Source organism: Sebastes umbrosus, chromosome 3, assembly GCF_015220745.1.
Source record: "Sebastes umbrosus isolate fSebUmb1 chromosome 3, fSebUmb1.pri, whole genome shotgun sequence".
Taxonomy (NCBI): domain Eukaryota; kingdom Metazoa; phylum Chordata; class Actinopteri; order Perciformes; family Sebastidae; genus Sebastes; species Sebastes umbrosus.
Window position 1 is genome coordinate 13,241,374 of NC_051271.1, and position 24,988 is coordinate 13,266,361.

The window sequence follows — 24,988 nt, forward strand, 5'->3', positions numbered from 1 at the left end:
CGGAGCAGGAATGCAGTCCTGGTTGCTGACTCTTGGTCAGCCTTATCTGGCCCTGCATAATCTCCCAGAGGTGTTTGGGTTCCCAGCAAAAATACATACACATGTGCATGCGAAAACATACCGGCATTTGGAGTGAGTTTGCGCAGACACACACAGATGAAGAGAGATAGAAAAAAGAGAAAGAAAATTTGCCTGTAAAGGTTTATTTTTATCCATTATTCAAACAAAAAGTAAAGACAAATGTGTTCAAAGGCAAGAACATGCACACGTGTGGTTTCATGTGTGAGTCGGTTGGAGGCTCTGGTTAATCTCTAGTACATGAAGTGTTCTTGGTACAGCAAGAAAAAAAAGTGAGTGAGTATAAATGCATTGTATTGTGGGCTGTCACAGTCAAGTTAACACTTGTGGAACACGTGTGGAAAGTACTTGTCCTTGAGTTATGTAAATACAGTCCAGGTTTATAGACCATAATAACTCCCGTGTGTGGATAAGAGCAGAGCGTGAACAACACTATCGTACAGTACGTGCACGGAAAAGATGTTTTCCCTCCTACATGTGGCTACTTCTTGTGATTAAAAACATAAAGGGGTACATCAGCCCCCACTCTGACCCTTGGACCCCCCCCATCTTTACTGCATGACTGCCCCCCCCCCTCCTTGCTGAGTCTGCTGGGTCCAGACCAGGCCAGCTGTGGTACAACAGACTCCATTGTCTTCTGCTATATGAAACGGTTATGTAAGAAACAAGGCAACGAGTGAGATCACCATCAACCGAGCCAGTTGATACCGCCCGTGCATGGAGCTCACGCCTCTCTGCCCAAGTCATGGATTTACTGGTGTGGAATGAAGATGTGGCGGTGAGGTAAATCCAGTCTGGATCTGAGAGGGTGTAAAAGCACCCGGAATAAACCGCAGTGTAAAACAAATGACAAATGAAACGCTTCTTATTTTAATACATTTAATAGTGCACTTTGATTAACCTGTACAGAAATAATATTAATAAAAAAGATAAAACATTTGTTCATTTCTGTAACACAAAGCTTAACATTTACAATAAAATAAAATAAAATGGTATGATACAAAACAAACATATATCTGAGGTATAAATATATTTGTTTTAAATTAACTGTAATTGTCATGCGTTATTATTTGGCAGGGACACAGTTAAAAGGTACGAACACTTACGATATGAACAATGGCTTAGCGAATAATTAATCACACAACTCGACATGAAATATGCGCGCCCTCAGATTGAAGCGTGTTATGAATGAAAGAAGGTTGTTATGAGGTCTTCTTTTTAAACACTGACGAGACAGCACAGAGAAAGAAGCTTATACAAAGATCGTTTTCCTTCCTTTGAAATCACACAAACATTCAATCTGCCCTCTTCTTTACAGTAAAACCTGTAAAATCTCCACCTTTATAAAAGGACCATTTGTTTCTCTGTTTTCTTCTCATCTTTTATAGGACTTGCCAGAGGTTTTCTATTGCAAGTTAGAACAGTTTTTTCTCTTCTCATGTACATCAAAAGAATTGAAAAATCAATATTCTTCTTTTTTTTTTTTTTTAAATGTATACAAGCTATGTTTGGCCTACAAAAAAAAAAAAAAGGTGAATTGACTGTGCTCTTAACAACACTATCTCTAACTGTTTTGAATAGGGAGGAAAAGCTCAACATGGGAAAAGCTACTTGTTTCAGCTTTTTCCAGATTTGGTCCGTCATTGTGGATCTGTTGGTCTTTCATTCTAGCTTCGTCGTCCTAGTCTCTAACACTGAGCCTCAGTCACAAACAGTTCCTCTATGAGCGCCGACTGCTGTTGAATAATTGAGTTTTTGCACTACGCCTATTTTTGCACACGTATCTTCAAGAACAAAATGAGGACACATCTATTTGTGTGTTAGTAAATATCTTTGATCGTTCCTTCTTTTTTTGGTGTGCCAGCCACCGAGTCTCATCCGCCTTCCTCTACCCGAAACACTAAAATACACCCTGCTATCAGCCATCTGTCGTCTCACTACATCCCATCTATTGTCTCTACTCACTCTGCATATCACCATCACATTCACATCTTTCTTCACTCATGGATTCATCAATCAGCTGACCATAATATCGTCTACTATTCCTCCCTGTGCCTCGCTGTAACAGGAAAAAGGGACACAAGACAGACACGAACCATTACTGTGAACAGAATACTGTATGTACACATTATGCTGCCACTGGAAAACCAGTGTGAGGAATATGTATTTATTAACCGTTTGTTGCTTTGAACACGCACACACAGACACACAGACGCACAGACGCACACGCACACGCACACACGCACACACACACCCTTGCTTCTCAGAAGCAATAGCACCCTTTGGATAAACCTCTCATCCTGTATCAGCGACGTCATGTCCTTTGGCCCAGATAAATGTTTGTGTGACACGAGTCCTCTTGGCAGCACACCGAGAGCCCCAACAGAACACTTTTAAATGATAACATCGGTCTGTTGTAACAAAATCAGAGCAAAAAAAAAAAGTCCTTCAATCCAGGATCCAGGGTTTGTCCTTTAAATGTGAGTGTTGAGAGGCTTGGACCCCGTCTACCTCTCTGTCGGAACGGGTGGAATGAGTCATTTTGAGTTAAAATTATGGTCCAAAGGAGCTGTTGAGTCTGTCGTTGCCCAAATTGCACACTGCTTTTTCTCATTTGTCCATGGGCACGGTGAATGAGTCACGTATCCGCGCCACCTCAGCGGCGCACAAGTGTCCATACAGTTTATTGTACCACTCTGGGAAACGACCCCTGAAAAAGATCCAGAAAGAGACATGTTGTTAGCTCACTGTGTCACAAAACTAAAAGACATTGAAGGACCAAAAAGACTCAAGGTTGTTACACACCGGGGTCGGGACGAATGAACGACACAGAAATGCGGAATACTCGCCCACACACCAAGCTGGCATCAAAGAACTAGCGGCGATGAAAGCCGACTGTTGCGCCACCTCACATCGCTTTTGTCTTGACTGATAAGTTACATTTGAACATACCGCAAAGACTACACCTGACGGCCAGTTAGAACGCACGTTCTGCGCCTGCATGAGATGAAATAACTCTCCACACCAGCAGTAGTCTGTATCAGTCATTCAAAAAGGGAAACTGGAAAACCGAGGTCTGCGGATATAGAAGTTGTTGTTATGATACGTACATGAAATAAAGTGGCGTTTGCCGACCCTTTTCCCACCACTTTCACTCCAATCAGAGTGATTTCTCTCACCGACGAGCTCCGCCGCCGATTCAACATGCTGAATCGGCCCAAAAGCCTCCGACACGGGCACACTAGAGCCAACGGTGCGGGACAAACCGCAAAAACTGGGGCGACAGATGCTCACCGACGGCCCCAAACTGTCTGACAACCGACCGCCAGCTTGGTGTGTCAGGGCCTTTATATGTCCGTGGCTTTTATTGTGAAAGGTAAGAACAGGAATGGATCTGGTGTGCGCTGCCTTTGTCACGGTTGAAAGGAGTAATCAAGTTTGCCGTCGTGGTTCTGACTACGGAGCCTCTGTGTTGTTGTTTCATAAATATTGGCACAACTAAACCCGTTTCGCACAACGTGATTGGTTGATGCCTGAATTCGTGGTGCGAAAGACCAGAAAATCGGCCATGCCATGTAATATTTGCATGACAAAGACAAAAAAACACTGCCGTTGTGTAAAGGCCTTTAATCTAATCCCCTAATTGTCTTTGCTCATTCTCTCACCTGCAGTCGTTCCTGGAAATATGTGTGAGTCTGGATTTGTTGCTTCCACAGGGCTCGATGAAGTAGCGTGAGGTGAGGACATTGGCCCGGACGCCTACAACAGGTGCGCCTTCATGGTCCACAGATGTACACACCAGTGCACACGCTCCCTTTGGCAGGTCTGTTGCCCATGTTCTGGTAGAGAGAGAAAAGAGTTTGGATTAAAAAACAAAATTAAATCAAAGCAGAACATCGAAAAAGATGAAGACAGGAAGTGAGACACACAGGGAGGAAGAGAAGGAAAATTAGTTTACCTGAGGACCAGGTGGTCTCTGGTGGGATGTGGAGCCATGGTGTTCCTGACATACTGGTACACCTCCGTCCTTTCGTCCAGGGTCTCCACCACCCGGCTCTCGAGCAGGTCCTCGTCCCAGTAGCCTTGCTCCCGCAGCACTCGCGTCAGGACCTCCTCGGGAGTCGCAGGCACCTCCACGGTCACCTTCCACAGCCGCAGTGGGTAGCCGTCATGCACCTGGAGGAACACATGGAAAGACCCAACAACTTAACATGCAGTTCTTTTAAAATGCTAATTATTATGGTGCATTTTACGTCTTTATTTGATAGCCGAAGGTAGAGAGATGACAGGGAATGAGAGAGAGAGAGAGAAATTGGGAATGTCACGAACCAGGGACGTTGCGGTTCAGCGCAAGTTAAGTTAAGTTATTGTGAAAAATGATCATATTTACAGATTATACTTGACAGTTCTCATGGCTAAGTGAATGATAAGATAAACTCTTATCGAAATCTGTCACAGCGTGAGATATTAAACACTTGAGATCACATTTTTTTATATAAACTTCAAGTGTCCTGGAGCTTCCTTTGGGGATATCTAATCTTATCAGTCATTTTCTGCAGAAATTAGAAGTGGTATTCCAGCCATCATTTATATGCACAACAGTCAGGCTGTGTTTCAAAACCTCCGGACGCCCTTTAGCCAAGTCAGCTGCTTCGTTCTGCCGTCAGATGATAAAGAACACTCTGCGCCTTGTGACTCTCGAACTGGAGAGAAGATAACCTCATACAGGGCCCTTTGCACACGAGACACAGGAAATGTAGGCCTGGGATAATGGCGTGGTTGTGTATGTTTGTGTGTGTGTGTGTGTCTGTCTATGTCAAGCTGATGTCACTCTGGGATGGAGTCCAGTACTGGGATGGGAATGAGAAGCCAAGGGCCAGGCCGGTTTCACACGGATGTGTTCCTATACAGGAAACCCTAACTGCTGGTTTTCCACTCGATATTTAGAGAAGCAGGAGAGAGGGAAAGGATGACACGAAGAGGAAAGGAGAAGACAGGAAACACAGATAGCTGTGTGCTTCATGAATGGTGGCTTGTTCACACACTAAAGACAGATTGAATTCTTTCTCTCTCTAAATAATCTTCCATGAATCTGAAAGCAGCCAGACGGACTCAGATGCGTGACAGTATTTATTCTTTCTAAAATGAACTATAGAGAGTGGATGAATAAACGAGTGGGCTTACCTTCTTACAGGCCAGCTCTGCGTGCTCGGGTGTGGAGCAGCTGTCGTAACCTTTAAACTTGTCCTTGGCGTCTTTGAGGAGAGCGTCCAGGCTGTCCCGGAGGTAGGCCCTGTATCCTCCCTGTCCGACCTCTTCGCCTGCGAAGTCCTCCAAGCGTCGCGGCAGCAGCGCCTGCTCCACATAGGAGTTCCTGCAGCGATTCATCTCCTCTGGGATCTGTGGGAGAGGAGGAGGAGGAGGAGGATGAGGGCCAGGCTTTACCTTTTCACTGTGTTGCTGGAGGCAACGTATCCTCATACAACAGTTTGTATGACATCTTATAAAAGTTATTCCTTCGTTTTTCATGTGTTTTCCTACGAACGTCTAGCAATGTGTCAATTTTCACTCCAAACTTTTCAAAATAAAAATCCGTCGTCACAGGAAACAAGTTAGGTTTAGGCAACAAAACTACTTAGTTACGAAAAGATGGTGGTTTGTTAAAATAACACCAGAAGTGGCGTGACTTAAGTACGGAAGTTATGTTACAAATAAATCAACTTTGACTTCTGGTTTCACACGGGACACCGACAGCGGTCTCCTGGGTGAAGGTCTACCCCAACCTCCTCCGAACGTTTGTTGCTCTTTATACTTCCTGGTTCATGATTACGTGGATTACATACAAATTGATTTTGTGGGATATATGAATTATAGTGCATTACTTTTCATAGTTATAGCTATGAACGGTGTATGAGAACAGCCTGCTGGAGGCCATGAGCCACTAGGGTGCATGATGGTTAAATGTGTTTGGCAATTTGCTTTCATTTTTTCAACAAGGGAGCATGAGTAGATTTAATTTTAAGACAAACCAGACAGCAATTACTATTCAAAGCAGAGTATTTGTATGCCTTGAAACACGTCTTTAAGTTATAAATGTCCTATGAAAGAGTGATTAACACTGTCTCTACTTAATGTTTTGTTTTTGTCAGGCATCTCCGCCCTGATTGCATTACATCCCCCTTAATTATGGGAAACTGTATTAGCATTATTAGCATTATTGTATAATCTCTTTGTTTACCTAGCTCATTCTCATTCTTTCTTGTCTGCTTGTGTCATCTCTCAGGTTTAATTGAACACTAACAATGTTACAGTCCAAGAAAAAGGGTTTTCATTAGATAAGGCTTGTTGAAATGAAGGCAAATTACAGCCAGTTATTTCATAGGTCATCCTCGTTTTTACGAACCTCTACGAGGAAATAGAGATCTAATTAAAAGAAAAATGATTTGAGAGGTAATTGAGTTTACTTGTTGTGTGATGTGACCATGACAGGAAGCCAGTAAGCAATCTAATAAAACAGTAATGACCCGCAGCATGCAGCCTCTTAGCATCTACTGTAGCAGGTCAGAGAGGACAGACAACACCGGACAGAGCAACGGTTTAGGCTGAATGGGATTGAAATTGGATTAGTAATAGTGTAGTTTGCTGATTATTTCCTGTTTATCCATTCAAGTGCTCTCATTGTGGTCACACAGAACCACACTGGATGGGGTGGATTCATGGGTTTGCTGCCGTTGCGACTACGCTGTATTTGAACTTCTTTCACAAATGCTTGAGTTTGTTTTAGAAACACAAAGTTAAGTCCAGTTCTGCACAACGGGAGCGTTTAAAACAGAAGGGCGGTTGGCTCATTTACTTTATGTAATTAAAACATCGCTCGCGCCAATGACGTGAATTGGATCAATGAGTTTGTTTACAGGACAAACACAGGGACACAAGGTGTTTGGCAATGACATGGTACAGTGAACCAGAGGTGACATTCAGTCTGTCTGCAAACTTCATCAACTTGAGTGGCAGTTCGCCCCACATATATCTCAATCAGTAAACCATTCTGAAATGATCTTTGTATGGGATACGAAGCTTTACTTGCTAACTTTAACTTTAAAAGTGAGAAGTTTGCAAAGTTAGAGTGCACACTCAGCTCCCAGTGTTGTTAACTACTGACCCGGAAGAGTTTGCTGCACTCCTGGATCATGTGTGCCAGTCCGTGAGTGGCAGCCAGGTTCTCGTTCAGGTCTCTCTGGTCCGGCTTTCCCAGCATCTGCTTCCTGTTCATCACCCTTTAACCAAGGAAGAGGGGGAAAAGAAGAGGACAAGATTAGTAATGACATCCATCATCGAGACAGCAGGGCGTTAAGAGAGGGCACAGGCTGAGGGTGGGAAGAAAGAACAAGTTTTGCTGTGTATACCTGATGAACCCTCTTCTGGCTAAACATGGAACAAAGTATGTGTTTCTTAATTAGGTCAAGATGTTTATGTAACCTTGCTATTTCCTCTGTCTCTCTCCCCTTTTCCTCTCTATCCTCCATCTACAGTATCCTGCCCTTTTGTTTCTTTAGATTGACCCTTTCCTGTTTTGAGAATGTTCAGCCTATTATAGGTTATGTAAGCTGCTAGTACAATAACTGAGTGAGTGATGGTATAATAAAGGCAATGATATAATTAAAACAAGCCGATTACAGTAGTGTAGAGAGGCACGCACATAGACACACACCTTGGCGAGGAGCTTTCCTTGCGGCGCAGGGTGTTGAGGTGAAAGAGGGACGGGGCCAGACAAACAGCCAGGTTGGTGGGAGTCATCTGGTTCTCAGACACGCTGGCCGTCACGTCGCTCAGCAGACACAGCAGCGTCCGCAGCGCCTCGCGGTTTTCGTCGGGCAGCAGCAGCACGGCAGCGCGCGCCGCCTGCAGACGGAGCTCTTTGGGCATGTCTGGAGAGGAAGAGGGAGGATGTCACGGCTTGTTTTTTAACATTATAACGACTAATAACCAATGGCATGTTACATGACGTTCAGGATCTGTGTGTTATATAAGCCTACATGTGTGTCTACATTATATGCTTCATACTTCCTGCTCAGGACTGGTTCTGTTTCACCTTATATAAACAGTTCCTAATGCGGCTATACCAGTCATAAAGGAACTGGAGGGGATGTCCATGTTAACAGTGAGTCATAGACGGATGAACCAATCACACGTATCACCTCATTCCACAGGTATTTCCTGCACTCATCTTGTTTGTTTTTCTTTTTACGATTTCACAATTTCTTGCTCCATGACAGGCGAGCATCTCCGGCCTCTAAAACAATACCATCTTGCGTATTTCAGCACGCAAATCCTCTCACAGTGTCCTCTTGCTGTGTATGTGAAGTAAAAGCATGCATCGCCCTCGCCAAGATTTTGTTTATACTTTCAATGTCTGTTTTCTTACACTGATAAATCTGGAGGAAGGTCTCAGACAGTTTGCTAGTGAGCAGAGGTTCTGGCAAATCTCTGAAGTACTGCTTCAGCATGTCTGCGACGTCAAACGCCGATTGGCCCTCGTAGTTGACGCCTCCCCCGTCTGCGCCGCTCGCCTCGTTCATCTGACGCAGAGCTTGGATTCGAGATTTAACGCCTGATTTCCTGAAAAGACCCACCTGGACGAAAAGAGAGGGACAAAGAGTTACATCATGCGTACATACACGGAAACCTGATCAGTCAGCTTTGAACTATAAATCCTTTATTAGTCTCAGTATTACCATGAGTATGATCCTATCATTAAGGCGGAACAAAAACGATTCATGTGCCCAAAGCACGTACAAAAAAAAAAAACACTTTTTAAAGCTGTAGGCTGTTATCACTGAAAAATAATATTCTTGACTTATCCCCAAATCCAGAGCTTACAGTCAATACAGTTACATCACAGCAGATCCTGTTGACTGTATTTATAAGACGCTCCCATGACACCCAGTAGGCATTCTTGTACTGGATGTTGTGTAGGACCTCATCAGTGGCCTTTTAAGGCGGTATGAAATGGCGAAAAAGAGTAAAAGGCCGTTGGCTTGTCCAGCCTGAATACTTTCCATGAGCCTTCACCACTTCCAAACAGAGGCGCCTTTGAAAAGAACACCATCACTCTGTGTTCTGTTGTGCCCTCTGTTATTAGCTATTTTTCTCCCTCTTTCTTTCCTTTATGAATGTACACACACACACACACTCTGAGATAGATCTGCCATAATGTCTCTGGATTAAACAGACACAGGTGACTCAACAGCTGCACTCTCTGACTCTATCCAGACCTCCACGCTTCAGCGTATGTGTGACAGAGAGAGGGGAAAAAGCGAGAGAGAAAGGATCTGTATACGCACACACGACTAAGTGGGTATCAAGCTTTTTCCGATTCACTGCTCCATCTTACGTAACGTCCAGTGAAAAAAAAAAAATCATGGAAGAATATTTGACTGATTGCAGATGTCCTAAAATTAAAATATCATGTAACTCCAGCACCTTAAAGAAGAAGCTTCTTCTCTTAGCTTGTGTAAACTGAAAACAGCACTTAAAGCTAAATGACAGACTGGCATAGCAACTTTGACGTTATATGTGTACACTGCAATTACAGTATATATATACAGTACATCTGTCCATGTACAGTATGTGTGTTTAGTTGTGTGCTCACCTGGTCGAGGCACTGACTGCGTAAGTAGCGCATGGCCTGCTGAATTCCCTGAGGGAGGGGCTGGCCTGTCCGCTGGACGATGACTTGTAGTGGCACACCGAACACATTCCTGTCTTTATAGTCGCGCACCTTGATCCGCTTCATAAACTTTGGCACAGCCCTGCAACATACACACACAAGGAAAGAAAAAGCATCAATATCTGCTACATGTTGACGTGAAGTTTGCAGCAATTCAGGTGTAAAAGGATTTCTATAAAGAGGTCAACAATGTCATGACATGTCTTCATTTTTACAAGGTCCAATATGAAGAAGCTACTTTGTAATAAACAACAACAACATGTCTTCCGATAATCAAGGTTTAACAGCTCTTCAAAAGAGCAAAAAAACACCAACAGACTTTAAATATTTTGACTCATAAGATTGGATTTGTCACGTAGTTTAGGATGTAGTTTAGTTCAGATTCAATGTAAAACCCTGCAAGACTAAATCACGTCACTACCAAATTAGCCTGGCTATCAAAATGTGTGTGTGAGTGTTTTATGTGTGTGCAAGGAGGAAACCAAGGGGCTGCAGAAGCCTGTCTCCAGGTTTATGAGAGGGGTGGATAAACAGGGTGAAGGGAGCAATAGAAGGTGTGGGGGGGGGTTTAGGATGTGCGGACGGGTGTCAAAAGGGGAGGATCCCACTGTTTTATACTTCCGCACAAAGTGTCTATCTCACTGTTTGTTACTCTGTGTGTGTGTGTGAGTGCACTTGGGAACAAGTGAACACCAAGTCTATAACCACAAACCCCAGAGTTGAAACATGCAACTCCGACCGTTTCACAAGAATGCGCCCACAGATTTACGGCTGTGCACCCATCTGCATGGGTGTGAGTGTGTTTAGCGGAGAGACGCTATGCGTGACTCAGGACAAGCTCGTCTTTGTAAAAAGCAGCCGTTCACGAGACTCAGAACCACAGTTTGGGGGAAAATGGAAAGGGAACATATTATGATCTCGGCCCGGAATTCTGAATATGTGCGGGCCTCCAGCGGCCAACAAGTGGCCTCTGTCTTTCAGTGAGCACCAGCCTGTCATAAGACTGTCATAACGCTTTCTATTCCTGTCCAAGGAAGGCCTCGGGTAGAAGACACATGGACAGTGGAAAAACACAAGAAAATTATGGGATTTTTCATTTAATTTTCTTCATTGGACTTGGTAAAGTAATATAAAACTTCCTTCAGATGTTTAAAAAACAGGTAATTCTGCGTAATTTTTCACGATTTCTCTGAGTTATATATTTCGACTTTTGTCCAGTAATGTATTTTCTGGTCAACAAAGTTATGTCTTTGTATTTTGCACTGCTTTTCCTTCATGCCTTCGCTATCAAATTCCCCAGTATTTGACTTCAGAAAAAAGAGAAAAACACAGATGAAAAGAGAAAGCAGAAGTAAAGTCGGTAGCAACTGTAAAACCTCTACAGTAACAGGGAGGATATTAGGTGCCACTGGATAATCATGGGCAGCATATAAAGTGAGGTCAGACGTGATAGAGAAGGTGGTGGCGGAGGGATAATTGTTGAGGACAGATCTTTCCAGCCTCCAGCTCTGGTAACACCATGCGTGTGAACTGGCGTGATTGCCCCGTTGAGAAAAAGACAATGTACGCCCCCTTCCCAGCAATTACGGGCCTGGGAAAAGAATGTGAAACCCAACCTCTGTGGACAGCCGTCACCACGCTACACAACAACCTGCAGATGGAGGGGATTGGGAGACGGGTGTGATGGAGGGGTAGCAGTTGGATGGATTGATGAGTGAATGGATAAATTCGAGGGCATCGCTTACGGGGAACAATTAGCCAGACGCAGAAGCTACTACGCATGAAAAACAATCTTTAAAATATCAGTGTGGAGAACAAATCGCCTTCTCCTCAATACTCCACGTGCCCCTTACACAAGCATTTCATTTCCCTCCAGTCCACTCACCAGCTGAAGCCATGTTTGTTTGTCGGGGTGTGTCTCTCCAGCAGAGCGGTGAGCTGCAGCAGGGAGAGCTTCTGGAGCAGATTCATCTGTAGCACAGACTGGCAGCTAATCTGGAGCTGGGCCGAGGCCAAGCTGGGCCGATGGGAGTTCTGGAAGCTGGGCCAGCGGAGCTTCTGTGGTCTGGAGTACGTACAAGTAAAGAGAAGGAGAGAGCGTAAATTGAGATGTGATTAGAAAAAAAAGAGCAGTTTAACTCTTGGGGATCTGCTTCATGCTTTTGTCTACACAGAAAGTGAGAAAAGCCATACACAACATTGTAGTTTTATGTGCCAAGTGATCAGTTTAAGGATTACAGGGATTTATGTACACATCAATCAAGAGACTGTCTTAAAGACTAAAACCTCGTCCGCCCCCCACATGTAATTCTGCCTGTGGATTCCTGAAGGAACGGCAACAGTCCCCATGGAGACCGAGCAGCATTCCAGAGTATCCAGCACCATTACGTAAGGTCGGAGAGCAGTCGCAGCACGTTCATCCCTTGCTGTCACTTTCTATGGAAAACTCTTTTTTTGTTGGTGCCTCAGTGTTTGTCTTTCTATTGTTTTGTTGTCCTTGAGCTTTCCGTGCGTTTAGGTAATGTTTGGCAGGAGTTTTACACAAGATGACTAAAAGCCTGTTTGCTGGAATTATCTCTGTTAAAGGGTCAGTTCACCCAAACAGCAAAAAGTAGTATAAAAAGTTATTTAACAGTAGGTTTTCATTGGAAGAAAAAGTCCCTATGAAAGTTTGAGAGTGAAGTTTTTTTAATGGTGTAAGCACCACAAAGACAATTTAATTCACCTCCATTTTATTGGGGTGGAGGCAGATATAATTATATATTAATGAATATAGACGCAACTCAACCCGATTGGTTAATGCCTTTATTCGTGGTGTGAAAGCTCAGAAAATCAACCTTTTTTCAAAATGAAATTATGTCGCCTTTTTGTCATTCTGTGTGAAAGTACTACGTAAAGATATATTAACATGCAAATTAATCGTGCGAAAAGAATGCTACCGGCGTGTACCGGCCTTAATGGTTATACTCTATTAGTAAGGAAACAGTTTAGATGTACTGACCTGCTGGTTCTGGTCAGAGACGCGCCGACGCCAGAGTCCCTCCTCTCCCTCATCCCTTCCTCTCCCTCCCCCAGCGGGTTTCCTGTGCTGTCTTGGTCACTTCCGTTCTCCGTCTCCTCCAGTCGGTTCTGCAGAGGAGAGGACGGGCACGGGGAGGCCGAGTCCAGCGCTGAATCCGAGTCTCCTTCTTCCTCTTCGTCCTCCTCCTCTTCCTCTTCCTCGCCGGCCACAGCCTCTGACCAGGCATTAACAAACCGCTGCAGGCCGCTGACATGTTGCAGCACTTGCTCCAGTTTACGTTCGTCGCCCTCTTCCTCCTCTCCCTCCTCTTCCCTCTCAGCGTTGGGGACGTTGTCGTAAAAACTGAGCCGGCTGTCGACGGAGCCTGAAGAGCAGCGCCGCGGGCGTCTACTTTGCCGCCCCCTGAGGATCACTGAGTTCCCGTTCTCATTCCCGTTGTTATTGCGTGAACTCCCGTCCTGCAGGGCTTTGGGGAATGTTCCAGGCTTGTGACCTTCTGGTAAGTAGAAGAAGATCGTGCCATCCTCTCCCTCCTCTTCTTCTTCTCCTTCCGCTTGCCTGCCATTGTCTCGAACATCGCAGTTGTTCCTGCGGTTCTGCTCATCAACAGTCATCCCACTGCTAGCTTGGCAGGGGATGGGTGGGGCAGATTTGGGTGGGGGTGTTGGCGGTCGATCTGAAGCTTGTTGGGGAACGCTGAAAGGATCAAAACCCTCCAAATACATTCCTCCTCTCTTGCTAGAGCCTGCCGCGATGCTGTGGCTGCGAGCGCGAGTCACCGGGCTCGGCGTGCTCACTGCACTTCCGCTGCTAGCTTCGGACTGGCTGCTCCCAGTACTCCCAGTGCTGCCGTTGCTGGTCTGAGTGGAGTAGGATACAGAGCGATTCCGGTTAAGTGTCATAGTCTGAGTGGGATTGCGCTGGTGATTGAGGTTCTGGTTGAGGTTGATACTGGAGATGTCCACGCAGTTGAGACTCCGCAGCTTGTCATCGTCCAGACCCTCTTTGATGACAGGGCCACTGATTTCTATCTTCCCTCCGCTGGTGCTCCCCTTCTTCTTCCTCTTGGAGGAGGTGCCGCTGCGCAGCCGCAGACTCTCCATCCTCTTGAGGAAGCTCTTAGCTCTCGAGCGTGTGCTTTTGCCGCTGCCGCCTCCTCTGTCCAGACTCCCTCCTAGTCCTCCCATCCCTGTTTTCACATCAAAGGTGAACTGTCCGAGTGTCTCCAGGGGCGACGGAGGCATCCCATCAGACAGAGAGTCCTCGTTGGCGCACCCTGACCCGCCTGTGCCCGAAGACGAACACATGCTAGCGACGGAGCTGGCGCGAGTGGCGCCTGTGGGTACGGCTTCATTCGTCAGGGCAGCGCCATGGCTCTTCTCTTCTCCTCTTCCTCCACTCCCGCTGCTGTGGATGGAGCCCACTTCAGGCTGCTCGCTGAGGTCAGTCAGCACGCTCTCTGAACTATTGCCTTCACGCAGGGCGAGCTTGCCTTTCTGGGATACTTGGTCCTTGGGGAATGGGGGTGGTGTGGCATCTGTGGGAAGGGTGGAAAAAACCTCCAGCTCCTCCATACGGGACCAGCGCTTGCTGTCCCTCTGGAAGGTCCAGCGGCCACTGATGGCACAAGGCTCGTCCTCATCGGAGTCCTCGCTCTGGGTAGGGGAGAAGGAGGGGATAAGGGACAGGGAGAAAGAAATAGAAAAGAAGAAACGGAAAAAAGGAGAGGGAGGGAGAGGAACGGTTAGAGGACATTGTGCACCGCTACGTTTTCCATTTCTTTTCCAACATTCCTCACCTTGGTCCAGGAAACTTTCTGGAGTTATGGAATTTATTTTTATAATTGTTGCACTTGCACTTTGCCTTGTGCACATTCACGGTTTTTTTTCCCATTTTATCTAATTATAAACAATATGAAATATACTGATATACTTATCTCATAAGGAATTCTTCTTGGAAGATACATAACATGCCAATGACGTAATAAGCCAATGCTTTTCTATAACATTATCTTAAACCGAGGTGCTGTGGTTAAGCATCTGACTTGATGAAGCAAAGATACCCATGGTCAGCCAGTAAACAGGATTCAGTCACTTCCTGACTGCATGGACAATACATCACATATAGTGCACACACCTCCCCCAGTTTGGTTAATCTATCTCAGGCCCTGGAGGGAGTTCAGGAAATTCCATTATGACCCCTATAGCTCACAGTGCAGCCGGCCAGACTGGGGTCGTTCCCCCCTACAGTCTTTATCCCCTCTGTCTGTGCATAATGCACACACACACATTGAGTGTGAGACAGCGTTACTGATGCACTGCTACTGTCAATCCTTATTCCTTATCCATGACAGAGATATTCACCCTCTTTCCAACACACACCGACGTACACACAAGCTATGCTGGGAGATTCCAGAGGAGACTTCTTCGCAATCACAGTGGAGGACCAAAGCTTATAAAACCAAACCACACGTCACAATTTAACCACCTCCTTCTCCTCACCTTTCAAAAGCCTTCTATCTATAATCTAAACCAAAACACAAACAAGGTTTAGAAAGCACTACAAAGCCTTAAGGGAGAAAGCTCAACACTATATATAAAAAACAAATGGGAATCAGAGCTAAATATAGAAATTTCATATGAATAATGGTACAAAATGTGCATGACACAGTGTGGTAATACTAGCTCATGACTATGAAGAGAGTTTGGTTGGAAGCATCTGACTAGGTTCTTCATAACACCCCAGACAGCTAAAGACCCAGCAACCATGTCGGAGGCCAACCATACCCATGCTTTCTGGAGCCGCACTAAACTAAAACCTTTCTGGAATAATGTAAATGCAAAGACCTTATGGGATGTGCTCTTCCAAACAAAAGTGTTGTGATATACCTGGGGAACATAGAGATGGATGTACAAATAAGACCTGGCAACAATACAGCTTATAGCCAGTAAAAAAAGCTATATCAAGAAACCGGTGCAAAGCTGAGCCTCCAGAGAAAGAACAACGGTTTGAGATTGAATTAAAGGAGATATCTTCCACACGAACTGGGAAAATGGACCAACAAGTAACTGAACTGTTAAGCCACGGAATAACTGAGAATATATTCATGTCTGAACTGCCCTTAACAACTGTTTTTGTTGTATTTGTTTACTGTTGTATTAATTGGTGTCATGTTGACTGTATGCTTACGATGTTCTGTCCAGAGCTGAAAACTGACAAAATCAGAACCCCCTTTCAAAGATGCCAGGAAATTAGCAGTTAAGAACAAAAAGTTCCAGTATAAAAATGATCAAATACACAAAATCCATGTTCCCCTAGTTGAGTGCCAGTGTTCCTTTTTCACTGCTCACACGGGCTCCACATACAGGCAGCATTACTTTATGTTTTGCAGTGGAAACATGATGTAATTTCAATAAAAATGAACAAAGTGTGCAATCTATCCCTGCTACGAACAGGCTTTTTTATAAAAGTCACTGGTTTAAAGAGGACAATAGAGACTTTCGTGACATTTTCAGATTCCATTGTGGCTTTTCTCTCGAGTCGTGTTGGTCGGAATGTGAGATAACTGCACGGAGAGCTGTGATTGGCCGAAAGAGTGCGTCAACCATTTATCAACATTCTGGGGATATCTTATCCTCAAACCATCAAACCACCAAAGCGTTCACTGCAACGGTGGGCGCTTTGAACGTCACAGTGAGTCTGCAGAACGAAAACTATTTATTATTACAATTCGAGAGATATAGAGAGAACAAACCAAAGAGAAACACGGAGATGGAGATTTAAGAGAGGGAATGTTAAGACATGAGGAGATCAATGCATTCCTAAGCTGTCTAAGGGGGGGTTGTCATCCCACAAAGATGGCAAATAACCTCTGGGACTGCTCTACTCTTGTTGACTCCTGAAATGAAAGGTGACACAGAGAGGGTCATCCTAATGAATACCACCACACACAGAACAAGGATGTTACTATGTACCACTTTAGGCCGTTTCGGAATTAAGGTTGATTTGGACAAAAAGGAGCAATTCTTGTCGTAAAGTGACCGTGTTAATCAGTCTAGACGAGTTTACTTGATCTAAAACTGGGATATTCCCAGAATTATCCTCTTTTCTTCCAAGAGGCCTGTTTCCTTGAAGGTAAATGTGGTGTTTTGAGGGAGTTAAATTTATCTTAAAAGCTACTTAAAAACAAACCATATCGCTCATTCAAAGACCCTCGCGAACGCGATCACAGACGAGAAACGTACGGTGGTTCGTTCTGCAAGAGTGCCACAAAAGCAGCACACTAATTCCTTTTATGGTGAGCCAGAACTATGAGGAAGTATTTGAGAAAGAAGGGGAGCACGCCTTGAGTAGGGGGAGGTCCCGGTGAATGCAACCCCTTCATTTAGACATTAAAGCTATCCTCCTTGCCCTTAGGGTCCTCACAGACCACTTGATATAGAAATAAACCCAACAGGTGCCTTCTCATTAAACAAGATGAGAGAAAACACGGCTTCGCCCTGTGGCTAACAGTGAACCGATGGTTGAGGTGAGGGAATGCAACTGTGGTTGAGGGGCTTTTCAGAAAGGCATAGAGTTAATGTGTGTGTGCATGTGCTCTTACTCTTTTTCTTTGCGGTGATATCTCCAGTCTCATTAGAGCACACTTGTTGAGGGTGTTCAGTCTCCTGCAAACACAAAAACACACCTTGGTTACATTTATAACGGGCTTAAGATATTGAAGCTGCCTGATTTTTTTTTTTGAAAACACAAACCTCTCATCACCAAGAGGATGCATGATGGAAGAAAGGATGAAACAGGGTGAAAAACAGAAGAGGGGAAGAGAACGAGAGAGGGGGAAGCTTGGGTGCACCCAGGCTGGCTAATGAGCTGCTGAAGGATAATCTCCACATGAGCGGGAAGAGAATGAGAGGGAGACAGAAAAAGGGGAGAGAGCGAGGAGAATGAAATCTGCTGGAGTGGTGACGAAAACTTGGGGAGGGGACAGAAAGCTTATCCTCCTAGCCACCTGCAGAAGGGGAGCGAGAGGGTGGTGGTGGTGGGGGGGGGGGGGGTCCAGCCTCTAGAGAGCTCTTAGAGGAGATCATGTAACAATGGAGAGATGAAGGGATGGGAACTGGGGGGATAGTTGGGGTTGTGGAGAGAGGGGGGGGTGAAAGGCTGCCAAGAGAGGAGACATTGAGATGATAGTTTCCAGATGTATGGAGGGACACCTGCTGTGGTTTATTACTGAGAGTCGGAATTTGATGAAGGAGTCGACTCCATTAAAGAGCCATTAACCTCCTCCTCATATGCTAATTAATATCACAGGGGCAGCAACTAGAAATGCAAACCCAGTCCTCTCCAATGATACTGCAATTTAGCCCTTTTTCATGGGCTTTGATGTTGGAAACTTCATATAAAACAAGCTTTGAAACTATTTATTCCCCAGTTGTGGGTAGCAAATGAAGCGGAGTATCCCATTGCGTGACCGTAGCGCCCAGCAGTGAAAAGGTGGGAGTGAGATATGTTCTTGGCAGGAAGATACCCAAATGACTGATGTAAACACTATCAGATGAAGAAGAAAAGAACGAGGGAATGAGATATGGACGTAGAAAAACGAAATGGAGAGAGGACAAGGTAGAGTGCGTGGCTCCAATGTGCTTATCGTGTCATTCTTTCATCTCATCGGCAACTTTCCAAAGCATGCCTCCCTTTTGAAGTCATGCCCTCATGGTTTCATTTGGGGGGGGGAAAGCGAAGAGATTGGAGAATAAGGAGAATGGCGCATAACATCAAAAGAAAGAGTAAAGATGACTTGTGGCTCACCTGCAGAGAGCCTCGATGGCGTCCCGGTCGAGGAAGTCGTGGTCTCTGGTGACCGAGGAGATGTCGATGGGAAACTGGGCATCTAAACAGAGAGGGTCTGATTAGTGTGGGCATCTCCCTGCCGCTGATTGGATCAATGTGTTCAGATAAAACTAAAGATACAACCCCTGGCCTCAGAAACACCCACTCACTCAAACACCCACCAGGACCTTCCGTCCCACCTTCTCCAACCCCCCCATACAGCCTTGATGAAAAGCTAAAAGAGGAAGTGGCGTCTTAGCCGACCAAACAAACACAGCTGCAGCTTTCAGACCCGGCACGCAGGGGGGATGTGGAGCACAGAGGGAGAGAACAGGGGATTGATTGAAGAATGACAATAGGTACTCCACCGCTGCTCAGAGCTCCCACTTCCTTTGCCCTCTTTCCTTCTTTCTCCCTAGTCTACCTCATTAACAGGATCACTGAGTCGCAGCATTAGTAATGGCAAAAAGGTGTGCTTTAAATCATAAAAAATATTTAAGGAGTTTGGTAAATGGATGGATTTGAAGATGTTTTCTGGAATGCGTTGACCCAACCCGAAATGGGAATCTTGCATCTAAACCCCGGGGGGCGATGATGATAAGAAAATGCTGTTCAAGGGAGGCCAGCACCTTTGTAGCCTACTGTACTGAATCAGGCCTATCAGTCTGCTTATCTTTAGTGGGGCAATAGTCTTGACAGCACAGACAATAGAGATTATCCCACGGATACAAGAGAAGCAAAAATGTGTCATGCATCGGCACAAATTCCTACTTGTGAGGGTGTAAAATCCGCACAGTGATTGATTGTGGTTTGCACTTTTGTTGTTGCCTTTCGTGTTATGTTAAAAAAAACAAGTCTCATCACCTGCGCAGACGCACAATGAGCTTTCCGCTCGAATAGGAAACCTTTCACGGTTAAGTGGCAACAAGCAATGACCGTTGACAATGGCAGCTTGGTCCTGCTGTCATCACGCTGCAGTTACATAAGGGCAACTGGCATGCCATAATATAGTAGTAGAGCAGCTATATGGAGTGTAAAGAATGTTTGGTGTATTTCGGTGAGTGAGTATTTAAAACTCACGGGTCGGGCAAAGCATTCTTTCTCAACCACATGTCACTGTATGAGTAACCTTAGAGGGTATTATGTGTTTATTTTGACGAGGTCAGAAAGACCTTTGGTCCTCAAAGAGTTACTATGTAGGTTAAATTATAGTTAATGTTTGGAATATACTGTGCTATGGTTTATGTGGCTTTTTTCCTGCATAAACACAGCAAAGCAAGCACAAGTGGTGCTACGGAAAAAACACACCCCTTACTCCTCAGGAATGTTGTGCTGTGTGTGGTATGTATGCATGCACAGGCACAAGTGTGCATGTTGGTTGCTTGACAAAGGAAACAGTGGTCCTCTATGTGAGCTAAACATCATCAGTTGTAAATTACCAAAGAGGTGTGTGCTCACAACTTGGTAGCATGACTACTACTCTTATTTACATGGAATAAAGTTAAAATGTTTCTGCATTCATGCTACATACATTTTTATTTAAATACAAAAAACTGCAACAAATTTGCACACTTTGCTCATGTATATAGTAAGTTATTCTATGTTTATATTTTATATGTTAGTTGTAGTAGTCTGGTATATTTATAGTGTATTCGAATATATTCTTTATATTGTGTATTCTATAGATATTCATCTCTAGTGTTGATATATATTACTGTATATTTACTGTTCCTGTGCAATGTCTGGATAACCTGCTGTTGTAACATAATAGTATCCCAATTTTGGATCAATAAAGTACACCTATCTATCTATCTATCTATCTATCTATCTATCTATCTATCTATCTATCTATCTATCTATGTGTCTATCAGGGAGTCAGACAACAGCCTTTCAAAAAACTCTCAGGTCTCTGAAGATACAACATAACCCTGAAAATCTGTCTGATTATCCCACAGTTCCCAGTATAACGGTGGCTTTCTAATACCAGCACTTACTTCGTCTCTTCATTATGGGGTGAGAGTGGGCGGGGTGTGTCTCACGGAGGTCCTTACCTTCATAAAGCTGGGCGTACTGCGGGAACCCTGCTGCTCGGAGCCAGGTACAGGCCTCTTTGGCTTCGATCTCTGCAGAGGAGAAAAAAATGGAAGAGGCATGTTGTTAGGTGTTGTGGGAGACACTTCAATCCAACTAAACAGAAGATATAACCAATGTTTATAATGAAATCCTCTGACACAAAGGCTTTTTTATCATCCATTGAAACATCATTTTGGAAAAAAAGTTTACCCTGTCAAAATATCTATGTTAAGACCAAACTGTGGAGCTGAGTGCTCCAACACGCTAGCAGCTTATCGACTGTGAACCCCTTGACCTTATTAGCTATCTCACACTCGGTCACTCTCCTCTCACATGCTTCTAAAGCTAGAGCTCAAAGCATCCTTCGTGCAAATTGTGTTAACCCCCTCACACGCTGAGTGTGTGCCACTTAAGCTCCTTATCCAGGTGAGGCAGTGATGTTCACACAGAGATCTTCAACAGAAAACGTCTTTGAGGACGAAATGATACAACTGCAGCCATCGATATGAATACGCCACTGTGTGATATTTGAATGTTTTTTGACGACATAAGACGTCTTGTAAACGCCGTGTCCGTTCTCAAGTGTCCATCAATGCCATTACTAAAGTCGAACATGTTCACAACGCTCCTCCAACACCGCCAGCCAAACTCTTCCATGACTCCCTTTAAACACGAGGTGTGACATTTAGTCTTGTTGTGCTAAGTAGCGACTGAATGTTGAGGTCCACCGTGTTAGAGGAGCCGTGGTGATGTCCCCCAATTATCTGTGAAAGCCCTTTAGCTGACATATGCCAAATGGCTACCCAAACCCAAGCCTCACCCCCACAGCTAACGGTTTGTAGAAGGAAGACAGACAGAAACATGTCTCCAGGCCTTTAGGATCTGACTTTACAATGTCCTCTTTAGTGGAGTGACAGCGAGCACAAATGTAGCACAACCTTGAGAAAAACTTGTAAACAAAACCCAGTGGAACAAAGGCAGGAAAAGACACTTGTGGATGAAAGTGACAGCATACGGAATGACTGCAAAAACATGAAAGCTAAATACTTGCTTATCTCGTTACAAATGTGAGAGCGGTGTGTGAAGTCTGAAATTCAGGCAGGATAGTTAAAAAAAACTTTCCATGTCAAATTCTACAATCCTTATCATCATAGTGTTGTCCTTCACTTTTCGTAGGGGTGCTATGTTTGGCTGAGCGTGACTGAGCTAATAGTAACCACCGGTAAAGAGATGCAGAGTGGTTTATTTTATCTTTGAAACACAAGCAGTTCCACCTCATTTCAAGGCTAAATTACACCCAAGAAATTGTTTTTTTTTTAGCTCAAGCTCAAGAACAGGAGCATAAAAGGAGAACTGACTGTGCCTCAAGAGAAACTAAAGACATCTCAGTATTTTGATGGAGAACTACAGAGATAATACAAACTAAATCTGGTCAAACAAGTGAGTGAACTGACTTGATGTGGACAAAAGAAAGGTAACCATGTCAGGAGAAGACTGCTGCTGCTGCTGCAAAGGGTCTGGGCTCAACCATACAGTATACAAGCATTTACATACCAACAACAAGCCTAGACGGCAGACAAACCCACTAACAACAAGGTGTGACACGACTGAGACAGGGTCTACCCTCTTCCACTGCAGGAGCCAACGCTCCCGAAGCAACCGCCGTGACACCGGCATGCACCTGAGTGTCAAATAACACATTAACAACCATGTTTTCGCGCTGATTTATTTGACAAATGAGCTCTATTTTTTCTCGTGGATGTGAACCGTCTCAGAAGCTGTGTGTGTGTTTTGGTGGGTGTGTTGAGCCTGTAGTATTTTTGGAGCGTAGTGAGGAACGGAGAAAACCAAGGGGTAATTATACCAGCATTCTTGAAAGCAAGCACTGCACAGAGCTGGAGCTTCTTGTGTTTGCTTGTGCGTCTACGTGTGTGTGTGTGTGTGACTGTGTGCACATGCAAGTCTGTGTGTGTGTGTTTGCAAAGGCCGACCTCATGTTTAAAGACAAACCACTCAAAAGACAGTAAAGCTATTGAAATGCAAATTAGACATGCAAACACGTGGTTAGCTTTCCACCCCCCAAACCCCAAAAAAGAAGGCTATGGGATCCATTTAGTGCCTTTGGAGGGAAGCTATCCAGTGACACACCCCATTGGGCTAGAATGTGTGTCAAATCTACTTTACAGTGACATAATGTGGACTTGGTGTGCCTTGGAAACAAAATAAAGACGAGCGTATTCACCACGCAGATGGGTAAAAACTGAATAATATTTGTCGCTGCAGCGCATTGTGTCTCCCTTCAGTCACAGAGTGAAGCCAGAATATTTTTCTATCTTTTGTTTGGCTGCAGGAAGTGGACAGGGGCATGGGGCATCTGGCACAAACAACCTAACAATAGAGCCGCACACACATACAGTCTTATGTATCTGGATTTAAAAAAAAAGAGTTGGATCAACAAAGCTGTAAAAGAGTTCTGCAAGAATAGCCAAAGCACATAAAAGTGTCACCCTACAACACCGCACCTACTCCTTTACATTTCTGTTCGCTTCGATAACTTCATGGGTGTGTTTTATTTTTTGCCTTCCCTCACTGTCCGCCACAATTCCTTAGCCCTCGCCAGGGAACTACCTCACTTCCTCTTCCTGCTTCCCTCACAGGAAGAGAGCCGAGCGGCGCTGCAGTGGCCGCCGACCACCCGGCTGTAAGGCCCTGCCTTCGTTTGTTCCTGGCCAGATAATAGGCGGGGAGGCAGCCAAGACAAACACCGGCTCCGGTGATTGTGTGTGGTTAAGGACAGCTACAAAGCCACACTGGACAAATGGATGTCCTACAGTAAGCACGGAGTTGTCGTCAAATAGAAAACTGAAGTACACTACCTTGATGATGGTGGTGATGTGTGGTCTGCAATGTGCCATGTTGGCTGAAGTACAACAGATTAGAAATGTAAAAGGAGTCCGGCCAGCACCAACGTTTCAAGGCCACACAGTTCTGAAAATACTCCACGTCCTGGCTAACTAATTATGCTACAGTTCACCACACGTTTCCTGAGGTGCAGTGTAATTTCTGGAGCAGCACATTCAGGACAAATTCCTTTGCATGTTTAGATTTTTCATGTAGTAACAACTGTTACGGATGAAAGCAAGTGCAGATGAAATATTATTATAATAATATATATAGAAAATATCTATTGATGTTTAACAGCATTTTGTATTTACTTATTTACACTGTGGTATATATACAGTATGCATGTATGTGTCTATTTCTCTACATATACTGTGTTATATATTGTAGCATTATGTACATTATTGACATGTTACGTACACTTTATTTATATTTTCTTACATTTCTGTGCTTTTTTTTTTTAAATATAAGAGCAACTGTAATGTCCCAATTTCCCCCCCGGGGATCAATAAAGTATTTCTGATTCTGAAATACTCAGCAGTCCACAAGAAGAACGTTGAGCCTTTTGTCATTTTGACCCCAGTGACTTCCGGCTATGAGCTATAGGAGCAACATAAGGTATCGGCAGCATGTCGTTTCCTGACTGCAAAAGGTAACCCTCTGCTAAACCTGATCTGTCTCCTGTTTGGTCATCTTGTCATCAAGCCTGGTTGGCTTGGAGACAGACAGACAGACAGACAAACAAACAGCTGGATAGATTAATATGGGAATCTGAGCACAGGCAGACCAGGACTTCTGGTCCCGCTGAGGGAGGTCACACAGGATGTCTGAAACATGTCCGTCAGGTGGGACATAGAGACAGATGGATATTTGACTTCAACTGAACCGTAAATGTATGACTTTGTGGAGAGAAATGCAGACGGATCGTCTCAGTTGGAATGACAAAGATAGTGACACACTGATGTGAATGAGCAAAAACAACAGTGAGACACACTTCTTCTCAGAGGGAAACAAAGATGAGAGCGATTATCAGCCTGATAACATGACTAATAAGAGCCAAGCCGATGCTAATAGCGATTTCATATGGATCAAAAGGGGCTTTTCTCCGGGAATTTGGCCAAAGCTGAACTGGTGAGCTGCCAGTTTAGGGTCAAGCTTCACTCGCTGCCCGGCGGTATCGACTTCTAAAATTATCCATCACAGTCTTTGCTTTCCTTTTCCCTGCTCTCGCCCTCGTCTCCTCTGCTCTCTCCACTTATTTCAATCCTGCTCGCCCCTTGTCTTCTCTCCTTTCCTGTGGCAGGAAATTCTCACAATTGCCGGCCCTCCATCGCAGGAGGCGGCGGGATCTGGCT

General features: G+C 44.6%; 1 protein-coding gene across 7 annotated transcripts in view; it reads right to left on the minus strand.

Annotated features, from left to right (window-relative positions):
• Positions 1-943: 943 nt before the first annotated feature.
• The window catches only part of dlc1 (DLC1 Rho GTPase activating protein), a 91,842-nt gene continuing 67,797 nt past the window's right edge, over positions 944-24,988 (minus strand). For 4 of the 7 annotated variants that reach the window (XM_037763991.1, XM_037763990.1, XM_037763993.1 and 1 more), the window contains 13 exons: positions 20,711-20,782; positions 18,639-18,735; positions 17,434-17,497; positions 12,810-14,485; positions 11,694-11,873; positions 9,731-9,890; positions 8,504-8,711; positions 7,790-8,006; positions 7,241-7,355; positions 5,263-5,478; positions 4,037-4,254; positions 3,744-3,917; positions 944-2,788 (listed from right to left, as the gene is read on the minus strand). In XM_037763991.1, coding sequence (XP_037619919.1) covers positions 2,689-2,788; positions 3,744-3,917; positions 4,037-4,254; positions 5,263-5,478; positions 7,241-7,355; positions 7,790-8,006; positions 8,504-8,711; positions 9,731-9,890; positions 11,694-11,873; positions 12,810-14,485; positions 17,434-17,497; positions 18,639-18,735; positions 20,711-20,782 — 3,497 coding nt within the window. In that variant the 3' untranslated portion in view covers positions 944-2,688. The remainder of the gene's footprint in view (positions 2,789-3,743; positions 3,918-4,036; positions 4,255-5,262; positions 5,479-7,240; positions 7,356-7,789; positions 8,007-8,503; positions 8,712-9,730; positions 9,891-11,693; positions 11,874-12,809; positions 14,486-17,433; positions 17,498-18,638; positions 18,736-20,710; positions 20,783-24,988) is intronic. The other 3 variants (XM_037763992.1, XM_037763994.1, XM_037763996.1) reach the window with 1 other exon arrangement.